General features: G+C 42.6%; 1 protein-coding gene across 1 annotated transcript in view; it reads left to right on the plus strand.

Moving 5' to 3' along the window:
- The first annotated feature begins 12,878 nt into the window (after positions 1-12,878).
- LOC126188520 (neuroendocrine convertase 2) overlaps positions 12,879-21,498 on the plus strand; it is a 1,507,992-nt gene continuing 1,499,372 nt past the window's right edge. The window contains exon 1 of the mRNA XM_049930122.1: positions 12,879-13,055. Within this exon, the coding sequence (XP_049786079.1) occupies positions 12,879-13,055 (177 nt within the window). The remainder of the gene's footprint in view (positions 13,056-21,498) is intronic.

The following is a 21,498-nucleotide window of genomic DNA, read 5'->3' on the forward strand; positions in this document are numbered from 1 at the left end:
AACATATGCTCAGCAGTAATATATCCCATCTGTAAGGCTGTAAACTCATTCAGTGAATGTAGGAGGTGTGGTTTTGAAGTGTCTGTAGAAGGTCAGGTTCTGGGATGCGACCCATCTAATGTTCTTTCTGCCAATACATCAAGGGTTGTATCAGGGTTATTACTGTTGTTATAGTAATGGCAGCTGGAGACGGAACGTTGTATCCGCACCTAGTCCTATCCACCATGGCGCTATGGCCTACACAAGAAAACAAAACCGCCAGCCAAAATATAAAGGCCACACATCAAACTTTTACTGGTGAAGCTACACGTCTGAGCTGGTGGTGGCATCACAGCCAGAGTGAATGGCAGAAGTTGACTTGGCAGTCGACACTTCCGAACCAAATTGTTGGGGCCAAGAGGTGGCCTCAACAGTAATGGATGAAATGGCTGAACTGGTGAGCATATATCTCTGAGAAAATTTTGTGACTGTGTTAAGACCCACATGTTCTTGTAATGCCCCTGGCAGTGCTTTAGCTTTTACTTCCTCCGTGCTCGTCTGTTTATCCAGTGAAACAGTGCATACATTTGAAGGGTTTTACGGCAATACCTCCAGCAGTCAGATTCTGAATTCGTGTTCTGCTTCAGCTTACTTTTAATGCCAATTGTACAGAACACTGGTAAAGTTTCAGCTGCCTGCTTTGCTTTCGCAATTCCGCTGTATCTATTGTGAGCTGCGATTGCCGTTTTGGTAGCTTTGTCTATTTATATGTTGTCTATAATGAGCTGGCTCTCATTAACAATCGTATGAGTATGCAAGCTGCAGGCAGCATGGCACCATTCCACTTCTTAATACGGAGGCCAATTCATTCTCCAATTTGGCTCATGTATTTCTAAGTACGTATATCAGAAGCTTATGGAAAAATCTGTTAAAATCAGTTGGAAGTAATGCTTTCGTAGTCTTAAGTTTTATATGATTAATTAAGTTCTATGTAAATTCATAATGAATACTGAAAGATTTGCTTAAGACCATTTATGTTAAAACACGCTACATTTTTAAAATTCTGTCTTTTGTTTTATCTGAAATCTTTGGTTTCAAATTAAGGTAACAGCAGAAATAATGAGCTCAGTACATTGATCCGCTGATTTAATTATTATTTCGATGAGTTGATTTTATACAAGCATTACTATTGAATGAAATTTCCTATTTTTTATTAAAAAAGAAATAAAACAACTCTAGGAAGTAAATTTATTACACTTAGACAAAAATATTTCTTTTCTGGGTAACCAGCTCTTGCCACTTTCACATCTGTGGCTTTGTTATCCAGGACCGTTTTAGTCTTCGCCTTTGAGTCAAAGGCTTGCAAAGCAAGCGTAGTTCAGTGTCTTGTACATATCTGTATACTCACTGAGAACATCTGACCACACTGACTCAATTATTATTCACTTGAACCGTGCAGGCTAGTGTTTTCCTTTCTCCAACAATTGAAGCTGGAAACAAAAACAAGTTAGTGCACTTGCTCGCCAGTCATGGAGCAGTGGTAACCACTTGATCTGCTTTTTTCGTCCCGTTAGCTTTTTTGGACGTTTTATCGAAGCTGAAAAGTGTCTCAACTATTTTCAAAAGCTGTTACGAATGTGTTTCGCACTATGGTGTTCTTACATCATATTGTGTGGCCACCGTAATGACTGCACCTCTCCCCTTATGAAGTCGTTTTCTTGCACTGGCGCCAGGCACTTAAATGTTCCAGAGTATGTCGTAGAACAGCAAATTACTTCAAAACGCTTTCCCAAAGAAAGGTGTGAAAATTAAAGCAAGCAGTGCTATATCAGTTTTTACAGGATTAGTTGCTGCAAAAAAAAAAAAAAAAAAAAATAAAAAAAATAAAAAAAAATAAAAAAAAATAAAAAAAATTAAAAAATTAAAAAAATCGTGGCGCCGTTCATTGGTAATGCTGGAATTCAATATGGTGTTGGCTCACCCTTAGCCTTGATGACAGCTTCCATTCTCGCAGGCACAAGATCAATCACGTAGTGGAAAATTTCTTGGGGAATGGCAGCCCATTCTTCAGGGAGTGTTGCACTGAGGGGAGGTATCAAACTCGGTCGGTGAGGCCTGGCACGAAGTCGGCGTTTCAGAACATCCCAAAGATGTTCTATAGGATTCAGGTCAGGACTCTGTGCAGGCCAGTCCATTACAGGGATGTTACTGTCATGCAACCACTCCAGCACAAGCCGTGTATTATGAACAGGCGCTCGATCGTGTTGAAAGATGCAATTGCCATCCCCGAATTGCTCTTCAACAATGAGAAGCAAGAAGGTGCTTAAAACATCAATGTGGGCCTGTGCTGTGACAGTGCCACGCAAAACAACAAGCGGTGCAACCATCCTCCATGAAAAACACGACCACACAGTAACACCACCTACTCCGAATTTTACTGTTGGCACTACACACACTGGCATATGACGTTCACCGGGCATTCGTCATACTCACACCCTGCCAGCGAATCGGCACATTGTGTACCATGATTCGTCACTCCACACAACGTTTTCCTACTGTTCAATCGTCCAACGTTTACGTTCCTTACTCCAAGCGAGGCGCCGTTTGTCATTTACCGGTGTGATGTGTGGTTTATGAGTAGCGGCTCGACCATGAAATCGAAGTTTTCTCACCTCCCGCCTAATTGTCATAGTACTTGCAGTGGATTCTATGTAGTTTGGAATTCCTGTGTGATGGTCTGGGTAGATGTCTGCCTATTAAACATTACGACCGTCTTCAACTGTCGGCGGTCTCTGTCAGTCAACACACGAGGTCGGCCTGCACGCTTTTGTGCTGTGTGTGTCCTCTCACGTTTCCACTTCACTATCACATCGGGAACAGTGGACCTAGAGATGTTTAGGAGTGTGGAAATTTTGCGTACAGACCTATGACACAAGTGACACCCAATCACTTGACCATTTTCGAAGTTCCGTGGAGCGCCCCATTCTGCTCTCTCACGATGTGAAATGACTACTGAGGTCGCTGATATTGAGTACCTGGTAGTAGGTGTCAGCACAATGCACCTAATCTGAAAAACGTATGTTTTTGGGGGTGCTCGGATACATTTGATCACATATGCTTTCGAGTAAATGTGTAATCGAAACGCTTAAGGCAGCTCTAATCAGTAAACAGTGCGGCTACACAAACTGAAATTTTTGGTACAACGTGGCCGCTATGTCTCATACTGCATTTTTGCAATCATTAATAAACAGTTTGTTTTGTACGTGTAACAGAACAATATTGTGGACACAGTCCACTTTAAAGGCAATACATTTTGATTAGTGTATGTCTGAAAAAGAATCGCTCTACATTTTGATTAGTGTATGTCTGAAAACGAATCGCTCTACAGCTATGTAAGGTATTCATTAGCTGTAAGACTTTACAAACCACGGACCTCTTTAGATATGGAGTAAAATTCGAGCGGTGCTACCTCTTCAAATTAACTTACGTCTCCACTAGTCTCCATTATTTTAAGTTTGGCAAATACTGATAATAGCACTACTTTTTCATTTTAAAAACTCTGAAATAACTGCCCAGCGGTTCTAGGCGATTCAGTCCGGAACCGCGCTGCTGCTACGGTCGCAGGTTCGAATCCTGCCTCGGGCATGGATGTGGGTGATGTCCTTAGGTTAGTTAGGTTTAAGTAGTTCTAAGTCTAGGGGACTGATGACCCCAGATGTTAAGTCCCATAGTGCTTAGCGCCATTTGAACCATTTGAACTGAAATAACTGCACTGGACTTATTTTATATTCTTTATTTCAGTATGAATTACACTGATAGACTGCCGAAGGCTCAGTACAATAGAAAACTTTTTACAACTGTAAGTTAGATCCCAAGGCTGACTACGCCTCAGTACAGCTTGCGCCTAAAATGATTAGTACTCACTAATATTCACCATTTGTAACATTCATCTCCAATTTACAACTTAACAAAAAATTTTTGTCTGAACATTGTTACAATATGAGCATAAACATTTTTAGCTCTAATTTTTACAGTCTTGCTTCCAGCAAGTTAGTCAGCAAGGTAAATTTTATGAAATACTTAAATTGTCGATGTGAAGTTACATGCTGTATCAAACTATTCCAGTTTAATCTAAAATGTCCAAACAAACTGCATTTGCCTAGAATATTGTCATTTATATAGCTTAATAGGTACTTAGTTTAATGACAAGGCTGCCTGTTTCTTAACAATGTTCCCTTGTGATCAAACGAATGGTTCGCTAACGTTGTTTCCTCCCCACCCCCTCATAAAAATTATTAGTAAAATACTTTTTACATCTCATTTAGAAATACACGTTAGCAATATTCATAGAAATTTACATAGTTTTCAACTGATAGTACATAAATACGCTACAGTTCTCTTATGATATAATTTTTTTCGCGTATTCTAAGCAGCAGCGAAACGTGTTAAACGTAACAGCGAAACGTCTACTTGACTGTGGTACACCACATAAAGTTTAACGATTTCATGGTGATTCCTAATCGGTCGAAACTGGTTCGATGCACTCCCAGTGTTCCTGTTAAGCTGCTTTGGAACGGAAGAAAGATCGGGGTATAGCGTTCCGATTGGTGCGCAGCGTTCCAATGGCAAAGGCATCGCCACAGCTCTTTCTACACGGTCGCGCGGATGCTGATAATGCGTGGTCACGTGGTGCACTTAAGGTTCATACTTTCGGATAGGTATTTTTTCTGCGATTACTGTATGATAGCTTTTTTAGTAGCATCGTCTGCTAATCATCTTGGATACGCCTGTTTAGAGCAAAGTAAGTCACTGGTATATTTGCTTGAAGTCTACGTCGTGTCTGTGTCATTGCATGACAATGATCCCTGTCTGAACGTCTAACGTACGCCGAAATCCCTGGGCTTACGTGCTATCAACACGTGTTAATACAGCACGGATATCTTATATTGCTACCCCTGTCGCAGAGGCAACCAGCGCCACGTTTGGCCTGCCGTTCCTTGGTTTGCGGGAGTGCCTATGTCAGTCAAACCCAAGATTCTGTTCCATCTACACGACATTATTGTTAACTGCATGTTGAACTCTGAATTCCCTTCAAATTTTTTTTATTACTCAGAAATAATTTACATCAAAACTTTCTAGGAAATTAAAGCTATTCTCCGGGTAGGAATTCGGATTTGGGTACTTGCCTTAAACGGAAAATGCTGTTACTGAATAATCCAATCAAAAATTGGTCATCTGGGCTCACAATTTCAGTTTTGCCAGCACTTATCTCTTATTTTTTCTCTCCACACACTCTCTTCTGCTTAACTTGTTAGACTAGCGTTCCTGGGTATCACGGAGAAGTAGTATATTTACAGCCAATGAAATTCTCCCAGAATGGGCCGCAATGAATTGTACACTGTTTTGAAAATCCGTAGATTTAATCATTGTACTAAGCACGATTCCAGCCTGGGGCATTTGCTTTTGCAGGCGATACTCTTATAGACTGACCTACTGCAGCTTCAGATCCGCCAGTACCTGTCTACTACTTTGTCATAATTCATAAAGCAGACATTCCGTTAAAAAGTAAAATATTCATTCTCGATTTTCATATCGTATCAGCAGAATCTTTGCATTATAGCTAATGAGTTACAGAAAGTTGTATGTTGTGAGATACGTCATCATTTTCAACGAACGCGACGGTTATAATTCTTAATTTTTTAACTAGGTGATGATTTACAGCTTTTAATTGTTTTGGAAAATTTATGATTTGGCACAATAGGTGTATGTCACTTTTTTACAGAACCACCATCAGTGTAGCTATTTAATTACGGCCTTGTGCTTTGCCCTAATATATTGCCTCGTCTATGACTTCCTTACATGTCAACTTTGATGCGGCTCATAAATAACGGAACCTGGATGCAAATAATTATATTTGGATGCATGATTTGTAATTGATGTCGTTCTTAATGCCTGATGATGGTCTGTTGTTTGAACGAAACTGGTATTCTTTTTCTTTCCATTGGGCTCAAACTAGTGACGTCAGTTGTTAAAAATTATGTTGTGGAGAATAAAGGCTGTTCTATCTCCATTTTCCTCTACTCCGCTTTCTGTTCTTCTTATTTGCTATTCATGTCTGCTCGACCTGGTAGTTCTGTAAGAGTTGTCGGATCACGAGTCACGCGAGACACTTCTCGCCCCATCATACTGCACCTGCTCAATTGCAGTCATGCCCAGAGATCACGCTGGACAGGAAAGCTGCTGAACGTCTTGAAGAGGACTTCGAGTTTCACGGTCAATGTGTGGGTGAGTAGCATCGTGTTGCGACAACATATCACCTTCCTGCTGCAAGAACGGAAAGAACGGATCTAATAACATTCTGCACGCACTCTGCGCTGGTTAGTGTTCCCTCCACAAACACTAAAGGCGAGCAAGAGTTGCAGCTTATCGCACTCCAGACCATAAGGCCTGAGGTGGGACCAACGTGTCTTGGTCGTATGCATTTCATGAGACAGCGGTCACCAGGGCTACACCGTACGTGGAAACGACCATGACCTGCGCGCAGGCAGAATGTCGCTGAAGACCACTACCCCTCGTTCCATCTTCCAAGTGATTGTCTGACGGCACCAGTCAAGCCGTGCTGTGGCGTGATTGGAAGATGGGTAAGAACTGTGCATGCCCGTAGTCCCATGTTAATAACCGGTTCGCAACAGTTCGTGATGACACTTCTGGGCTTAGAAGCCCTCTTATCTGTGCTGTGATAGCTCTACGATCTGCCACTGCTGTTCTTACAATAGGAAGATTTTGGCGGGCATCTGTGCTGCGTGGGCGTCCAGAACCCATCTACAGGTGAAAGAATGTTCACTACTAACAGCATCGTTACACAACTGACGCAGCACGTCCAACTTGTGTGACAGTTCTCCGAAAGACCATCCCGCCACTCGGAATGTCACAATTTAAGCCCTTTTTAGACAGGCTCAGTTGGCTGTCTACTATTCCCCAGGTGGCGTATGCCGTCATCGGATCAAAGTCCACGTCGTCTTTCCAGATTTTTCTTCAAGCAGTGTATGTTTAACCTGTCAGCTGCTAGTGGTTCGGGATCGCTGAGGTTGTGTGTGGCGATTCTGGGCCTATTGAGTCCATATTCGTCTAACTGTCGCGGGGTACCGATCAGCGACAACAGAAATATCACGGAACGAAAAACTGCAGACACCATGTGCCACAGTCCTGCCTTTGTCGAATTGTGACATGTGCTGTTAGAAATTTCTTCTTCTTCCACGATCTTCTAATATACAACGAACATTTAAATCTGACTGATGAATAAGTAATCCACTGCATACTCTTTCTTTATATATGTAGATAACTTTACTCCTATCCACTTCGTGCACCTGCGCTGAAATGATGAAAATCGGCCTAAGCCAGTTTGATATTAGCTGCATGCCGCCTTCATGGTGCTGCAATTTTAATCGCCAACAGCTTATTTTAAGAACACTGTCTTTTATCTAATCTTGTATGTTCTTGTGAGGGGAGAAGATTCTTGGTGTGCCAAGTTTATTCTTAGTTGAGACTGGTGATACGGAAAAAGCCATCGACATTTTCTAATATCGAGCACTTTCACCTCGATATCAACACTTCTTTACTCGACGCTTTTCAGTTGATTCTTTTTCTCGTATTGTGTGGAATGGTCCTAGTAATGATTTTTTAGCCAAAATTTTGATCACATACAACTTGGATTGCGTTCTACCTGAAGTACGGTTTGGTAGTTTTGTTACAGTACTTAAGTGAAGTAGTAAATGGTAATATTGGGGGAATTGGTAGGGAAAGAAACATATATGAATGTATGAGAGAAAAAATGGGAGCCAAAAACTTCTTTTTTTGGTTTGCTTTGCACATAATTAGAAACGCACATCGTTCATTGTTAGTCCATCGTGCATCTTAGATCCTAACCAGTTATAAATTGCTCTTTATAAGTAATAAAAATTAGCTGATCGCGTAACTTCTGCGCTTTTATGTAGCCAAAGCAATTATAATTGATGCAAATACTGTTTACTCGTACAAACATAGAAAGACGTAAATAATTATTGTCTATTTTGTAGTCGATAGAACGTTCTTCATCGTGATCAAGGGGAAGAGTTTGCTGTTGTTATTCAAAAGTGCGAAAATAGTTTATGAATGATAGAAACGTGTTTTATGTAAGCTCGACAAGGGCCCGCCCGGTTGGCCGTGCGGTCTAACGCACGACTTTGCGGGCGGGCAGGTGAGCCTGGTCCCCGGCACGAATCCACCCGCCGAATTTGTGTCGAGGTCCGGTGAACCAGCCAGTCTGTGGATGGTTTTTAGGCGGTTTTCCATCTGCCTCGGTGAATGCGGGCTGGTTCCCCTTATTTCGCCACAGTTACGCTATGTCGGCGATTGCTGCGCAAACAACTTCTCCACGTACGCGTACACCATTATTACTCTACCACACAAACATAGGGGCTACACTCGTCTGGTGTGAGACATTCCTGTGGGGTCCACCGGGGGCCGAACCGCACAATAACCCTGGGTTCGGTGTGGGGCGGCGGAGGGGTGAAGTGGACTGCGATAGTCGTCGTGGGGCTGTGGACCACTGCAGCTGCGGCGGGGACGGAGCCTCTCCGTCGTTTCTAGGTCCCTGGTTAACAAACAATACAAGCCCGACAAAATACTGAAGCGGTGTTTGGTATGTTTTTGTTTTGTATTTTCTTAAATTTTGACTTTTTTAAGAAATGACGTTTTTTGCGCTATGTAATGAGTCTGTATTGTTTATTTTTATTTTTACTACATCCCATTGATTCACAAAACAAATCAACAATTTTCGAATAAAACCTAAATTAAATATTGACAGTTTCGATTTTGCTATAAATACTGTTTATTTTTAAGTAACAGACAAGAGACTAACTACGTAGAACAAAAAATATTCCGAAGATTATGTGGCCCTTCGTATAGCCTCACTCAGTTTCTAGATGGTTCACCGATGCCGGCCGCGGTGGTCTCGCGGTTCTAGGCGCTCAGTCCGGAACCGCGCGACTGCTACGGTTGCAGGTTCGAATCCTGCCTCGGACATGGATGTGTGTGATGTCCTTAGGTTAGTTAGGTTTAAGTAGTTCTAAGTTCTAGACCACAGATGTTAAGTCCCATAGTGCTTAGAGCCATTTGAACCATTTGGTTCACCGCTTCTGGTTTCTAGGGGGAATGTAGTAAGACACTGAACGCGTAGATTAACAAAGTGATCGAAATGTGGTAACAACCAATAGGTAGCGGCTACAATCTTAGCTGACCAACGCTACAATGAGAACCATCATGGTCTACGGTTCTCATGATGGTCTACAATAGCCGACAATAGTTTTACAACTCTAATTACATCACTTACAACAAAACAACGAACGAACACTATAAGCCAATAATTTAATGAGCAGTGTGTGTGTGTGTGTGTGTGTGTGTGTGTGAATAATGAAGCGGACTGCACACTCAGTTTCAACAATATGAAACCTCCAGAAAATACTTGAAACACGAAAAGCATTGGAAACACCCCAGTGCAACAGCAAGATAAAATTATTTACTTAAAAAGATAATGAGAGAGTGAATAGAGCGATATCTCTTTGCTAATATAAATACATGACAACATGGATGGAAGACGGGTTTAAACCAAAAACAGTTTTGAGATAGAGCATAAAAATTACAGTTTAAAAAACTCTTCTAGGAAATAATATCTAGCAGTACCGTTCACTATGGTATGTTTGATTAGCCGAAAAAATTCACTGTAAATCCCTGCATATTGTAAAAATCGACGTATGTATAATGAATTTATTCCAAATTGCGATTAAATCTCTTTGCAACATATTTCGCAGACGTTATCCATATATGTTGCTGAATGTACCTACAAAAATATTTCATTGTTCATAAACACTGAGGTGCATGAAAAAATACTGCATCACGCATGAAGTTTTAGTATATTTGTTCTTTACTACTAAGACACTACTACAGTCGAGTAGCAGCTTAAAGATATGCCTAGTAGCGCTTTTGACAGCTTTCAGCTACAAAGTGCAAGCAACTACAGGCGAAAACAATAGTGATCTAGAGAGCAATGAAGCCGGCCGCTGTGGCCGAGCGGTTCTAGGCGCTACAGTCTGGAACCGTGTGACCTCAACGGTCGCAGGCTCGAATCCTGCCTCGGGCATGGATGTTTGTCTTGTCCATAGGTTAGTTAGATTTAAGTAGTTGTAATTTCTAGGGGTTGATGACCTCAGAAGTTAAGTCCCATAGTGCTCAGAGCCATTTGAACCATTTTTAGAGCAATGAAGTGACTTTGCCATAGAGACAGAGGAGCGCTCTACCAAAATTTTGGATTGGTCATTTTGAACAATACATAAATGACGTAGTAAATGTTAGGATCACCTGTTGTGCCGGTAGCATTGATGGGGAGATAAACATAAATGAATGTATGAGACAGAAACTGGGGGCTGACGACTTTTCTTTGTTTTTTTGTTTGTTTGCACACATTTAGAACCGCACATGGTTCAGTTTAAGTCCACTGTGTATTCTATATCCTTATAAAATATAAATTGCATTTTGTAAGTAATAAAAATTAGCCGATCTCGTATGTAACCAAAGCAATTATTTATGATGCAAGTGCGGTTTACACGCACAATCATAAAAAGTCTATATTGTTACCATTATTGTTGTTCATGATGGTCAACGACAAGAGATTCTTGTTATTATCGATAATTACGAAAGTTTATGAGTGGTAGAAACATGTTTTATGTAAGTTCGATGAATTAGTGAAGCGCTGTTTGATATGTTTTGTTTTACATTTGTTTTTAATTTAAAAAATTGGGGAAATTGTGTTTTCTAGAGCAATGTGATAAATCTCTATTGTTTTTATTTAGTTTTTACAACAACAATCCTCTCTTTCACGTTACAAATCAAAATTTTTTGCGTATAACCTAAATTTAATATTCATTATTTCAATTTTGCTATAAATAACGTTTACTTTTGAGTAGAAAAAAATGTTAGATAGGTTTCTTGATTGTATTTTGCTTTTGATATATTGGCTTTGGATTTTGATATATTAGCTTGATATATTGGCTTACAAATTTAGGATTTGTATGTATTTCAAAAATAAAACAATGGAAACTTCAGGCTGGTATGTCAACAATATTAGGGGAATATCAACAACATTAGGAAAAGGATAGGTTGCTCCTCACCATAAAGATGACACGCTGAGTTTTATGTAATTTATTTAATCATATGCCCGTCGGGCAGGCCTTTTGCCGGGTGCCAGTCTTTCAATTTGACCCCACTTCGGCTACCTGCAGTCGATGAGGATGATAGGATGATGATGAGGACAGCACAGACCAGTCCCTGGGCGGAGAAAATTCCCCGAAAAAACCGGGAATCGAACCCGGGCCCAGAGGATTGACAATGCGTCACGCTGACCATTCAGCTACCGGGGGCGGACAACACGCAGAGTTTCAAAACATGTGTGTGAAATCTTATGGGACTTAACTGCTAAGGTGATCAGTCCCTAAGCTTACACACTACGTAACATAAATTATCCTAAGGACAAACAGACTCACCCATGCCCGAGGGAGGACTCGAACCTCCGCCGGGACCAGTCGCACAGTCCATGCGCTGATTTTCAGGCAGTCACAATGAACAGACAGTTGCGTTTATAGGTTTTGGCCAGTCTTCTTCGGGATATAAAACAAACACAAACACACACACACACACACACACACACACACACACACTCGGACAAGAAAACACACCTCACCCACAGTCTTGTCGTTGTTGCTGTCTGCAACTCAATGTTTCGTCTATACGGTGAGGAGCAAGCTATCATTTTTCCTAATACTGTTGCCATTTGAACCATTTGAACCTAATACTGTTGATTTCTTTTTTATATTCAGTTACGCCCTTGTACCAAAACTGGGTTGGTTCAAATGGCTCTGAGCACTATCTGACTTAACATCTGAGGTCATCAGTCCCCTAGAACTTAGAACTACTTAAACCTAACTAACCTAAGAACATCACACACATCCATGCCCGAGGCAGGATTCGAACTTGTGACCGTAGCGGTCGCGCGGTTCCTGACTGAAGCGCTTAGAACCGCTCGGCCACACCGGCCGGCACCATAACTGGGGTCTGCCCCTTAGTTGAGTGGTCAGTGCATCTGACTGCCATGCACCAAGCCCGGGTTCGATTCCCAGCCGTCTCGGAGATTTTCTCACGTTAACTGAAAGACTTGAAACTCGGTGGACGACTTCCCCCTGTGGGGTCTCGCGGTCATTATTGCCATACGATTATCTCATTTCACTGTAATTGGACGCATTTTATACTATTTCTCAAAAAACGGATCGCTGGCGAAAAAAGGTGTATGTGAGTGTGTGTGAGTTTGTGTGTGTTTAGGACGACGATATTAGTCACGAGTATACTATCGATACCTTTCGTTCGATACCGTGTTTGTAGTTGAAAGATTCCCTGCGTATGCAAAGAGACAAAATGCTGAGTAGTAGTGGGAGTGGCCGATTTGACGAAGGGGTGGCGAAAGACGAACATGTTGAATGTAGCAGCTGAACTCAGAAGCATCCGTCTCTGTGAACTGATACAGGAGTGCGGGCGACGAAAACAGTGGTAGACGGCGGCAACAAGAAGCGTTACCACTGCGCCGCCGCCACCAGTGGGGAAGGACAGCTGGCAGGTGCAAGCCGGAGACAACACGAGACGCGGCCGCTGTGGAGTGCCGCGGGAGGGCGCGGGGCGGGGTTCGATAAAACACGCCCCGCGCGCTGCGCCCGCCCGCCCGCGCATGCGTGCCGCCGCCAATCAATGCGCCACGTCACAGCTGACGTCACGGTGGCGGCGGCGTGCGGCGCGGCTCGGCGGGCAGTGTGACAGACATGCTGGGGGCGGCGAGCGCACTGCAGCTGCTGCTGGCACTAGCCACGGCCGCGGCCGCGGCCGGCGCGCCGCACGAGGTCTTCACCAACTCGTTCCTGGTGCGGCTACGGGGCGCGCCGGGCACCGCCGTCGCCGACCAGGTGGCGGCGCGCACCGGCTTCCTCAACCTGGGGCCGGTAAGTCGCGTCCCGTCCAGCGCAGACCGCGCGCTACCCGCGCAGCAGCGAGAGCGCGCGCGCAGCGAATTTACAGCCACGACATGACACCTGCTGCGAGCACGCATCCCATTTGAAAGTAGTTAAACCTGGCAAAAAGACAAAACACTACTCTGCCACGGTGATCGCTCAAAGTAACTTGACACATTGTTGGCAAGAGTCTGTCTGCCATAAGAAATATGTATGTCTGTATACGAAATATTCGAGCATTGTTTCGCGTTTGATGCGACGTCCCTGAACCAAGTTGTTAATTCTGGCACAATGACAGTGCCTCATTTCTATTTGGTTGGTCCTAAAACGATCAGAACTCAACGTGAAATGTAGTTGTGGTTAGAACAGTCTGTATATCGTTAGTAATATCTTGAAATCGCTACCTATATTTTAATTCTGTAATACTGCATGTAAAAATGTAACTTGTTCGGTGGACACCTACTTTCGCATTATTTTATGGTTAGGAAACAAATATGCATTGATTGTTTTACAAATACGTGGTCCATATTTCACTCATTTCGGTAGGTACCAAAGATCAACACGACAGTGATGACAAGTCTGAAATCCATAAGGGACATGTATATTAACCATTAGACGCTTCTTTCCTTAGTTTTAACCAAGAATTGCGCAGATATAATTTGTTTAGTCGACGACTCTCGTTGCACGACATGGGTTCTTGATTCGGAAGTAAATACAATGGATTGTTTCTCGGATTCCTAGTGTTTCCAAGTAGTTTTATTTATTTTTGGCTCTGAGCAGTAAAGACCATACAGTCAAGAGTGGCTACAAAAGTCCATGTTAACAGAATTGCAATTTCCACAATATGACAATAAAAGGAATTCGGCATGTAAACGTAAGTCCTTAACGTGAAAGAGAAACGCTAAAAGACGGACAACATACAGCAGGCAGTAGTTACAACAGTGCGAAGTTAGTGCAATTTTCACAGTACAACAATAATAAAAGTGGGAAGAAAAAATTTGTAGTATAAATTAAAAACCCAAAATTACGACCCAGGTGGCTAACAGGATCGGTTCCATAAGATAAATTATAAATTGAATGCTGGACAGCGGCGGCGTTTACGAAGATAATTCTTAGCGCAAAGTAAAAACACCACCAGACGTCCCAGTGAGTTTTCGAATAAGACCAGTCAATGAGACGAAAAGAAATGTGAAATGTAAATGCTGCAGTGCTTAGTGTCAATAGTAAGATTTGATTTCGTCATTCACATGACTTGCTTTACTTACGTCTTTTCGTATTATCGAAAGAAGAAAGGAATCACGTAGGTGTTTGTGTTTGGTTCCTTCGCAGTATATAATACTATTTTCTGGGTACTTCTACTCATATTTATACCCGTAGGGGTTATCAAACATACATAACCATCTTTCTGGGAGATACAGGTGTGTGTGTGTGTGTGTGTGTGTGTGTGTGTGTGTGCACATATGGGAACGCACAGCATAAATTAGCACCTATAGGTACTTCTCAACCGACTGAATAAAGTTATATAAAGACGAAGTCGTGTTATGTCCTAGTTGACAATTTTTTATGATTTTTTTAGATGATTACTTATTTTTTAATTTACAATGGTGGAGGTTAAGATTATATTACTAGTCACAATGTGTGGGAACTTTGAAGGTCGAAGAACTATAAACTGTCATAATGTGACTACCTTCTGAAAAGGAGATTCTTCCACAAAATGTCATAATGCCTGCTTACATTGTATGGAGGTGTTGCTTGATACTCGAGCAACTTGACGCTACTTCGTGGACTGTCGGCTGATATATTGCTACGGATGTCAGTTTGAACTTCCTGCATTGACCTTTTTTGGGTTCTGTTGTTATAGCTACGACAAAAATAAGCCCAGATCTGAGAAAATTTAGCAATATTTGACATTATCGGTAGAACAGACGGTCATTGGACCGAGGTGGAAGGATTTTTGTCGGGGTCGGGAGCTGAATGAACCACGTCTGCTGATTCGTGAAATACGGTCGGGGATTCCGTTCCGCAATACGGGCGCACGGCGTCCATGCGGGTTCTGGGATGTGTGTGACGCATGTAGAGCGAGGACGTGGCGGCGGCGAGCACGTGGCCGCCCGCCGGCCGGCGGGAGCTGGCGGCTGGCGGCTGCAGCTGTTGCGTGCGCCGTGGGCGGCGCTCCGCTCCGCAGAACAGCCACACGGCCGCCCGTCACACGCCTACTTACTGCTCACATCTCAGACTGAAGCTCTGATACAGGAACTGAATTTTTTTTTCTGCGTGTTCTTTCTAAGTCGTAATTTTGGGATACTGATTTCACACGGACAACCATATTTCCTTTTTCGGAGATACAGAATAATAATGAAATCGTATCCATATAAATTTTAATGTGTCGTGAAGATTAATAAAACATTATATAACACTATATTAACAAAACATTATGACACATATAATCTGAAAATTAATCAAACACTCTCATAAGCCTCCGGAAGGCTTTTGACACTGTACCACACAAGCGGCTCGTAGTAAAATTGCGTGCTTATGGAATATCGTCCCATTTATGTGACTGGATTTGCGATTTTCTGTCAGAGAGGTCACAGTTCGTAGTAACTGACGGAAAGTCATCGAGTGAAACAGAAGTGATTTCAGGCGTTCCCCAAGGTAGTGTTATAGGCTCTGAGCACTATGGGACTTAACATCTATGGTCATCAGTCCCCTGGAACTTAGAACTACTTAAACCTAACTAACCTAAGGACATCACACAACACCCAGTCATCACGAGGCAGAGAAAATCCCTGACCCCGCCCGGAACCGAACCCGGGAACCCGGGCGTGGGAAGCGAGAACGCTACCGCACGACCACGAGCTGCGGACGGTAGTGTTATAGGCCCTTTGCTGTTCCTTATCTATATAAACGATTTGGGAGACAATCTGAGCAGCCGTCTTCGGTTGTTTGCAGATGACGCTGTCGTTCATCGACTAATAAAGTCATCAGAAGATCAAAACAAACCGCAAAACGATTTAGAAAAAATATCTGAGTGGTGCGAAAAGTGGCAGTTGAGCCTAAATAGCGGAAAGTGTGAGGTGATCGGCATGAGTGCGAAAAGGAACTCGTTAAACTTCGGTTACACGATAAATCAATCTAATCTAAAAGCCGTAAATTCAACTAAATACCTAGGTATTACAATTACGAACAATTTAAATTGGAAAGAACACATAGAAAATGTTGTGGGGAAGGCTAACCAAAGGCTGCGTTTTATTAGCAGGACACTCAGAAAATGTAACAGACCTACTAAGGAGACACATCGCTTGTCCGTCCTCTTTTAGAATACTTCTGCGGGGCGTGGGATCCTTACGAGGTAGGGCTGACGGCGTACATCGAAGAAGTTCAAACAAAGAAAGCACGTTTTGTATTATCGCGAAGTATGGGAGAGTGTGTCACAGAAATGATACAGGATTTGGGCTGGAAATCGTTAAAAGAAAGGCTTTTTTCGTAGCGACGGTATGTTCTCACGAAATTCCAAACCTACATAGGGCGGAACGATCACCACATTAAAATAAGGAAAATCAGAGCTCTTACGGAAAGATGTAGGTGTTCATTCTTTCCGCGCGCTAAACGAGATTGGAATAATAGGGAATTGTGGTTGGGTTGGGTTGTTTTGGGGAAGGAGACCAGACAGCGAGGTAATCGGTCTCATCGGATTAGGGAAGGACGGGGAAGAAAGTCAGCCGTGCCCTTTGAAAGGAACCATCCTGGAATTTGCCTGGAGCGATTTAGGGAAATCACGGAAAACCTAAATCAGGATGGCCGGACGCGGGATTGAACCGGCGTCCTCACGAATGCGAGCCCAGTGTCTAACCACTGCGCCACCTCGCTCGGTGGGAATTGTGAAGGTGGTTCGATGAACCCTCTGCCAGGCACTTAAATGTGATTTGCAGAGTATCCATGCAGATGTAGATGTAGATAAAACAACAAATCAATTATATTATACATAAAGTATCGTCAAAACAGTTATTAAAATCTGACAAAATCCTGGGATACCTCCTAATATGGTGTCCGACCTCCTTTGTCCCAGTACAGCCCAGCAACTCGGCGTGGATGGACTCAACAAGTCGTTCGAAGTCCTCTGCAGAAATATTAAGCCATGCTATCTCTAGAGCTGTCCATAATTGCGCGAAAGTGTTGGTAGTACAGGATTTTGTGCACGAACTGACCCCTCGATTATGTCCCATAACTGTTTGATGGTATTCACGTCGGGCGATCTGGGCGGCCTAATAATTCGCTCGAATTGTCCAAAACAATCGCGAACAACTGTGGCCCGCTGACATGGCCCATTTTCATCCGTAAAAGTTCCATCGTTTTTTGGGGACATGAAGTCCATGAGTGGCTGAAAATGGTCTCCAAGTAGCCGAACATAACCATTTGCAGCCAATGATCGGTTCAGATTGACCAGAGGACACAGTCCATCCCACTTAAACACAGCCAAGACCATTATGGATTCACCACCAGCTTGTACAGTTCCTTGTAACTTGGGTCCGTGACTGCGGGGGGGGGGGGGGGGTCTGTATCATACTCGAACCCTACCGTCAGCTCTTACCAATCGAATTCGGGACTCATCTGACCCAACCTATGTTGTCTACTCTCCTACCAATGTTGTCTCGAGTCCAGGAGAGGCGCTGCAGGCGATGTCGTAGTGTTAGCAAAGGCTGTCACGTTGGTCGTCTGCTGCCATAATCAACGCCAAATTTTTCAACACTTTCCTAACGGTTACGTTCATCGTATGTCCCTTATTGATTTCTAAGGTTATTTCACGCAGTATTGCTTCTCTGTTAGCACTGACAACTCTATGCAAAAACCGCTGCTCAGACCGTCGGCCACTGCGTTGTCCGTGTTAAGAGGAAATGTCTGAAATTTGGTATTCCCGGCGCGCTTTTGACATTGTGGATCTCGGGATACTGAAATCCCCTACGATTTGCGAAATGCAAGGTCTGATGCATCTAGCTCCAACTACCATTCCTAATTTTAAGTCTGTTAATTCCCGTCGTGCGGCCGTAATCACGTCGGAAACCTTTTGACATGAATCACCTGAGTTCTAAAGACAGCTCCGACAATGCACTGCCATTTTATACGTTGTTTACGCGATATTACTGCGATGTGCATATCGCTATCCCATGAATTTTGTAACCTCGGTGTTTTACAAATTTATGAATCAATTTAATGTGAGAAATGGGATGGGGATTTTTTTTTCGTAATATTTCTCATCAAGACATAAAAATAAAAACCAACAGTAATCGCTCATCATTGACATATTCCATTGTCTATGGCGCTGTTGCAAGGTAAGGACGTCTTGGTGGAATTGTTCAACGTGTTCACCGCTAAAACTACGCATTTTCATCGGGGAAAAAATCAAAGTGCGAACCTAAAAATTATATTTTACAGCCGTTCATCATCCCATTTTTTGGCTGTCGTCCAACAGTTCAGTTACTATAAAAAACATTATTTTCTTCTCTCCTGTTACCCTAAAACTCATGAGAAATAACTCTGAAATATGTGCAAGCACGTAACTCGTTATTCACGAGTTTCTCATCAAATATCTCATTAATCAACGATTTTTGACCTGTGGTCAGAAAAAACAGATTCTTGGAACTCGGTCTCTCTGATCTAGGAAGAAAACTTGATGTCACGTGATTGAAAGACTCATAAATGTTTATCAAGAGCCTTTACAAAGTTCTCCCCCACATCTAACTTAATACGAAGTGAAGGCAGTATAAATTGGCACAAATAATGGTTTGTTGCAAACATTATCCTTTCGTATAGTACGAATTTGTCCCATAGGCCATTTCTTACCATTATAGCGGTTTTGACGTCTTTGACGTTCCGCAACTAAAATATGAAAGTCGATTAAAAAGTAAAAAGTATACATAATTTTAAATGTTTGGAAATATTAGGACAATGCATTTTTAAGGGTTCATTTTGATTCTACAATCAAAAGTACATATTAATTGATGTATCAAACACTAATTGCAAAATTACTCTCATTGTGTCCAAACGCCAGTTCCGAAATCCCACAAAGCTTGTTTCTATTGTACATTAACTGGCGAAAGCAATCGATATTAAACGCAAAAACTATTTGAAAAATCTTGATTTGGTACAATATGTGTATATCACTTTATTAAAGCAAGTTTTGGACAGCGAAAGAGCCTCCTAGACCATCCTCAGCTATAAAAGTCATTAATTACAGAACATACGTCGAATTATGATCTAGACACAATCGTGTTATGCCTGAGGATGGTCTCTTGTTGACCATAGTTTTAATACAAAATAACATACAGCTGTTGTGCGAAATCATGAGTCATCCAACATTTATGAAAGCTGTAAATAGATGCCTCCTTAAAGAAGAAAGGAAAAAATCTATTTAATATCATTTACACTGTTTTCATTCTTGCCAGTTTGAAAAAGCTGTATCTTGGAAACCGACCGGCAGTTACTATACCAGGCGTCCGAGAAATGTTTTGACAAACTTCGAGGGGTTGTAGAGGGTGCCTTGAGGAATATCTCGGGAATAGGAAACCGTATTCGGAAACGCCGTTCGCCGATGCTACAGAGAGTCGTATTTATAGGTGGCTGTCCGACTCGGTAGCTGCACGGTCAGCACGGCGGATTGACAAGTGAAAGGGCGCGGGTTCGATTCCTGGCCCGGTCGGAGATTTTCTCTGTTCAGCGACTGGGTGGTGTGTTGTCTTGATCTTAACATTTTCAAAACTGAGATTACTCTACTGACATGGCAGAATGGGCACGTCCCGAAAGCCAATTTGTCGAAAAAAAAAAAAAAAAGAAACGTTTTAGCTCCGGCGCCTGCCACTACGCCACCCCTTCGGCAGCAAATTTCTCACACAGACCATAGGCGGTACGTCGTGCAATGTTGTTTGTTATTCAGCGATCAAATGTTCAAATGTGTGTGAATTCCTAAAGGACCAAACTACTGAGGTCATCGGTCCCTAGACTTGCACACTACTTAAAGAAGAGAAACACACACACACACACACACACACACACACACACCTATGCCACAGGGAGGACTCGAACCTCCGGCGGGAGGGGCTGCACGCTCCGTGACATGACGCCTCAAACCGCGCGGCCATTACGCGCGGCTCAGTGATCACGACTGACTGTCACGGTCGCCAGTGGAGAAGATGGAGCTAACTGCTGCGTAGACAGGCCTTGTTTCCTATGAACTCGATTCTCTGTTGTCTTGGTAGATGATGGCTTAGGACACAAGTTTCCATCTACAGTTTATTTTCACCTGTATACGGAAGAACAACGGAGATTTTAGATCGTTCCAGGAGAAAAATAAACTGCGGATTGAAACACGTGTCCGAAAACGTCATCCACCGAGGCAACAACTCATCGTACTCATAGGAGACGAGGTCTGTCTAAGCAGACGCTAGCACCATCTTCCCCACTGACGATCGTGTCAATCAGTAACGATGACTGAATAAGAAAGAACATTGCGAGACTTTCCGCCTACGGTCCGTCATCACAGACTGGCACGTTTGCTACCGAAGTGGTGGTCTAGTGGCAGCGCCGGCGCCTGAACTTCGACGCTCTGAAGCGTCGTTGGATCACTTTTCCGGACACTATTCCCTATCCTCAATTTGTTTGTGAAGGCACCCTATACATCCCTCGAAGTTTCTCACAAAACTGGTTTTCAGTGCTGTTGTAGTCTCGATATTCTGTTGCCGAGATTTCATCCAGTTGCAAGACCGTGAAGAAAATCTTTCAAACATGCGTTAGCAGATGGCGCATGGTCGTTCTGCTGATGTGTGCTTCCCTCTGGAGTTCCAAAAATTTGTTGACTACAGTTCTACTGGTTAAAAACCAAATGCAGTAATTTTGTACTTGCAATATTACAAATAAAACGTAGTACTTCATTATGAATGGACCTTAAAAATAAATATTTCCAGCCATCTTGTCGAAGACCGACATCTTTGAGCCCGTGGCTACGATGCACAAAATACATGTTGATCCTTGCAAAGAAAGAAACAACTAGCCACTGTTAAGAACACTCCGTATTTACACAAATAGCGCCGTTGCCGCTTTCGGAGTGACAGGGTCAACTTCATACGTTTCTTAACGTTTACATTGCATTTGATGTTGGAATCAAAATAGCCAGCAACTAATGTAAACACATCGAACATAATTTAAAAGTTAACAGTCTTCTGAAGATGAGTCTGTCGGCTCGAACCCGTTAACGGCACTGCTTGTATAAATACAAGTAAATATCTGTTGTCTTCTTTGCAAGAATCAGCATAAAAGTAACTTCCTTAGTGGCACTTAGTACCAATCAGTTTTCTGATACGGTACTTACAACATTTAGTTTTAATAAGATATTTATTTCCTAATTTGTCTCATTACTTTTTTCCGTTGATGCGGTGAGTAT

The sequence above is a fragment of the Schistocerca cancellata genome, chromosome 5, assembly GCF_023864275.1.
Source record: "Schistocerca cancellata isolate TAMUIC-IGC-003103 chromosome 5, iqSchCanc2.1, whole genome shotgun sequence".
In the NCBI taxonomy this organism is placed as follows: domain Eukaryota; kingdom Metazoa; phylum Arthropoda; class Insecta; order Orthoptera; family Acrididae; genus Schistocerca; species Schistocerca cancellata.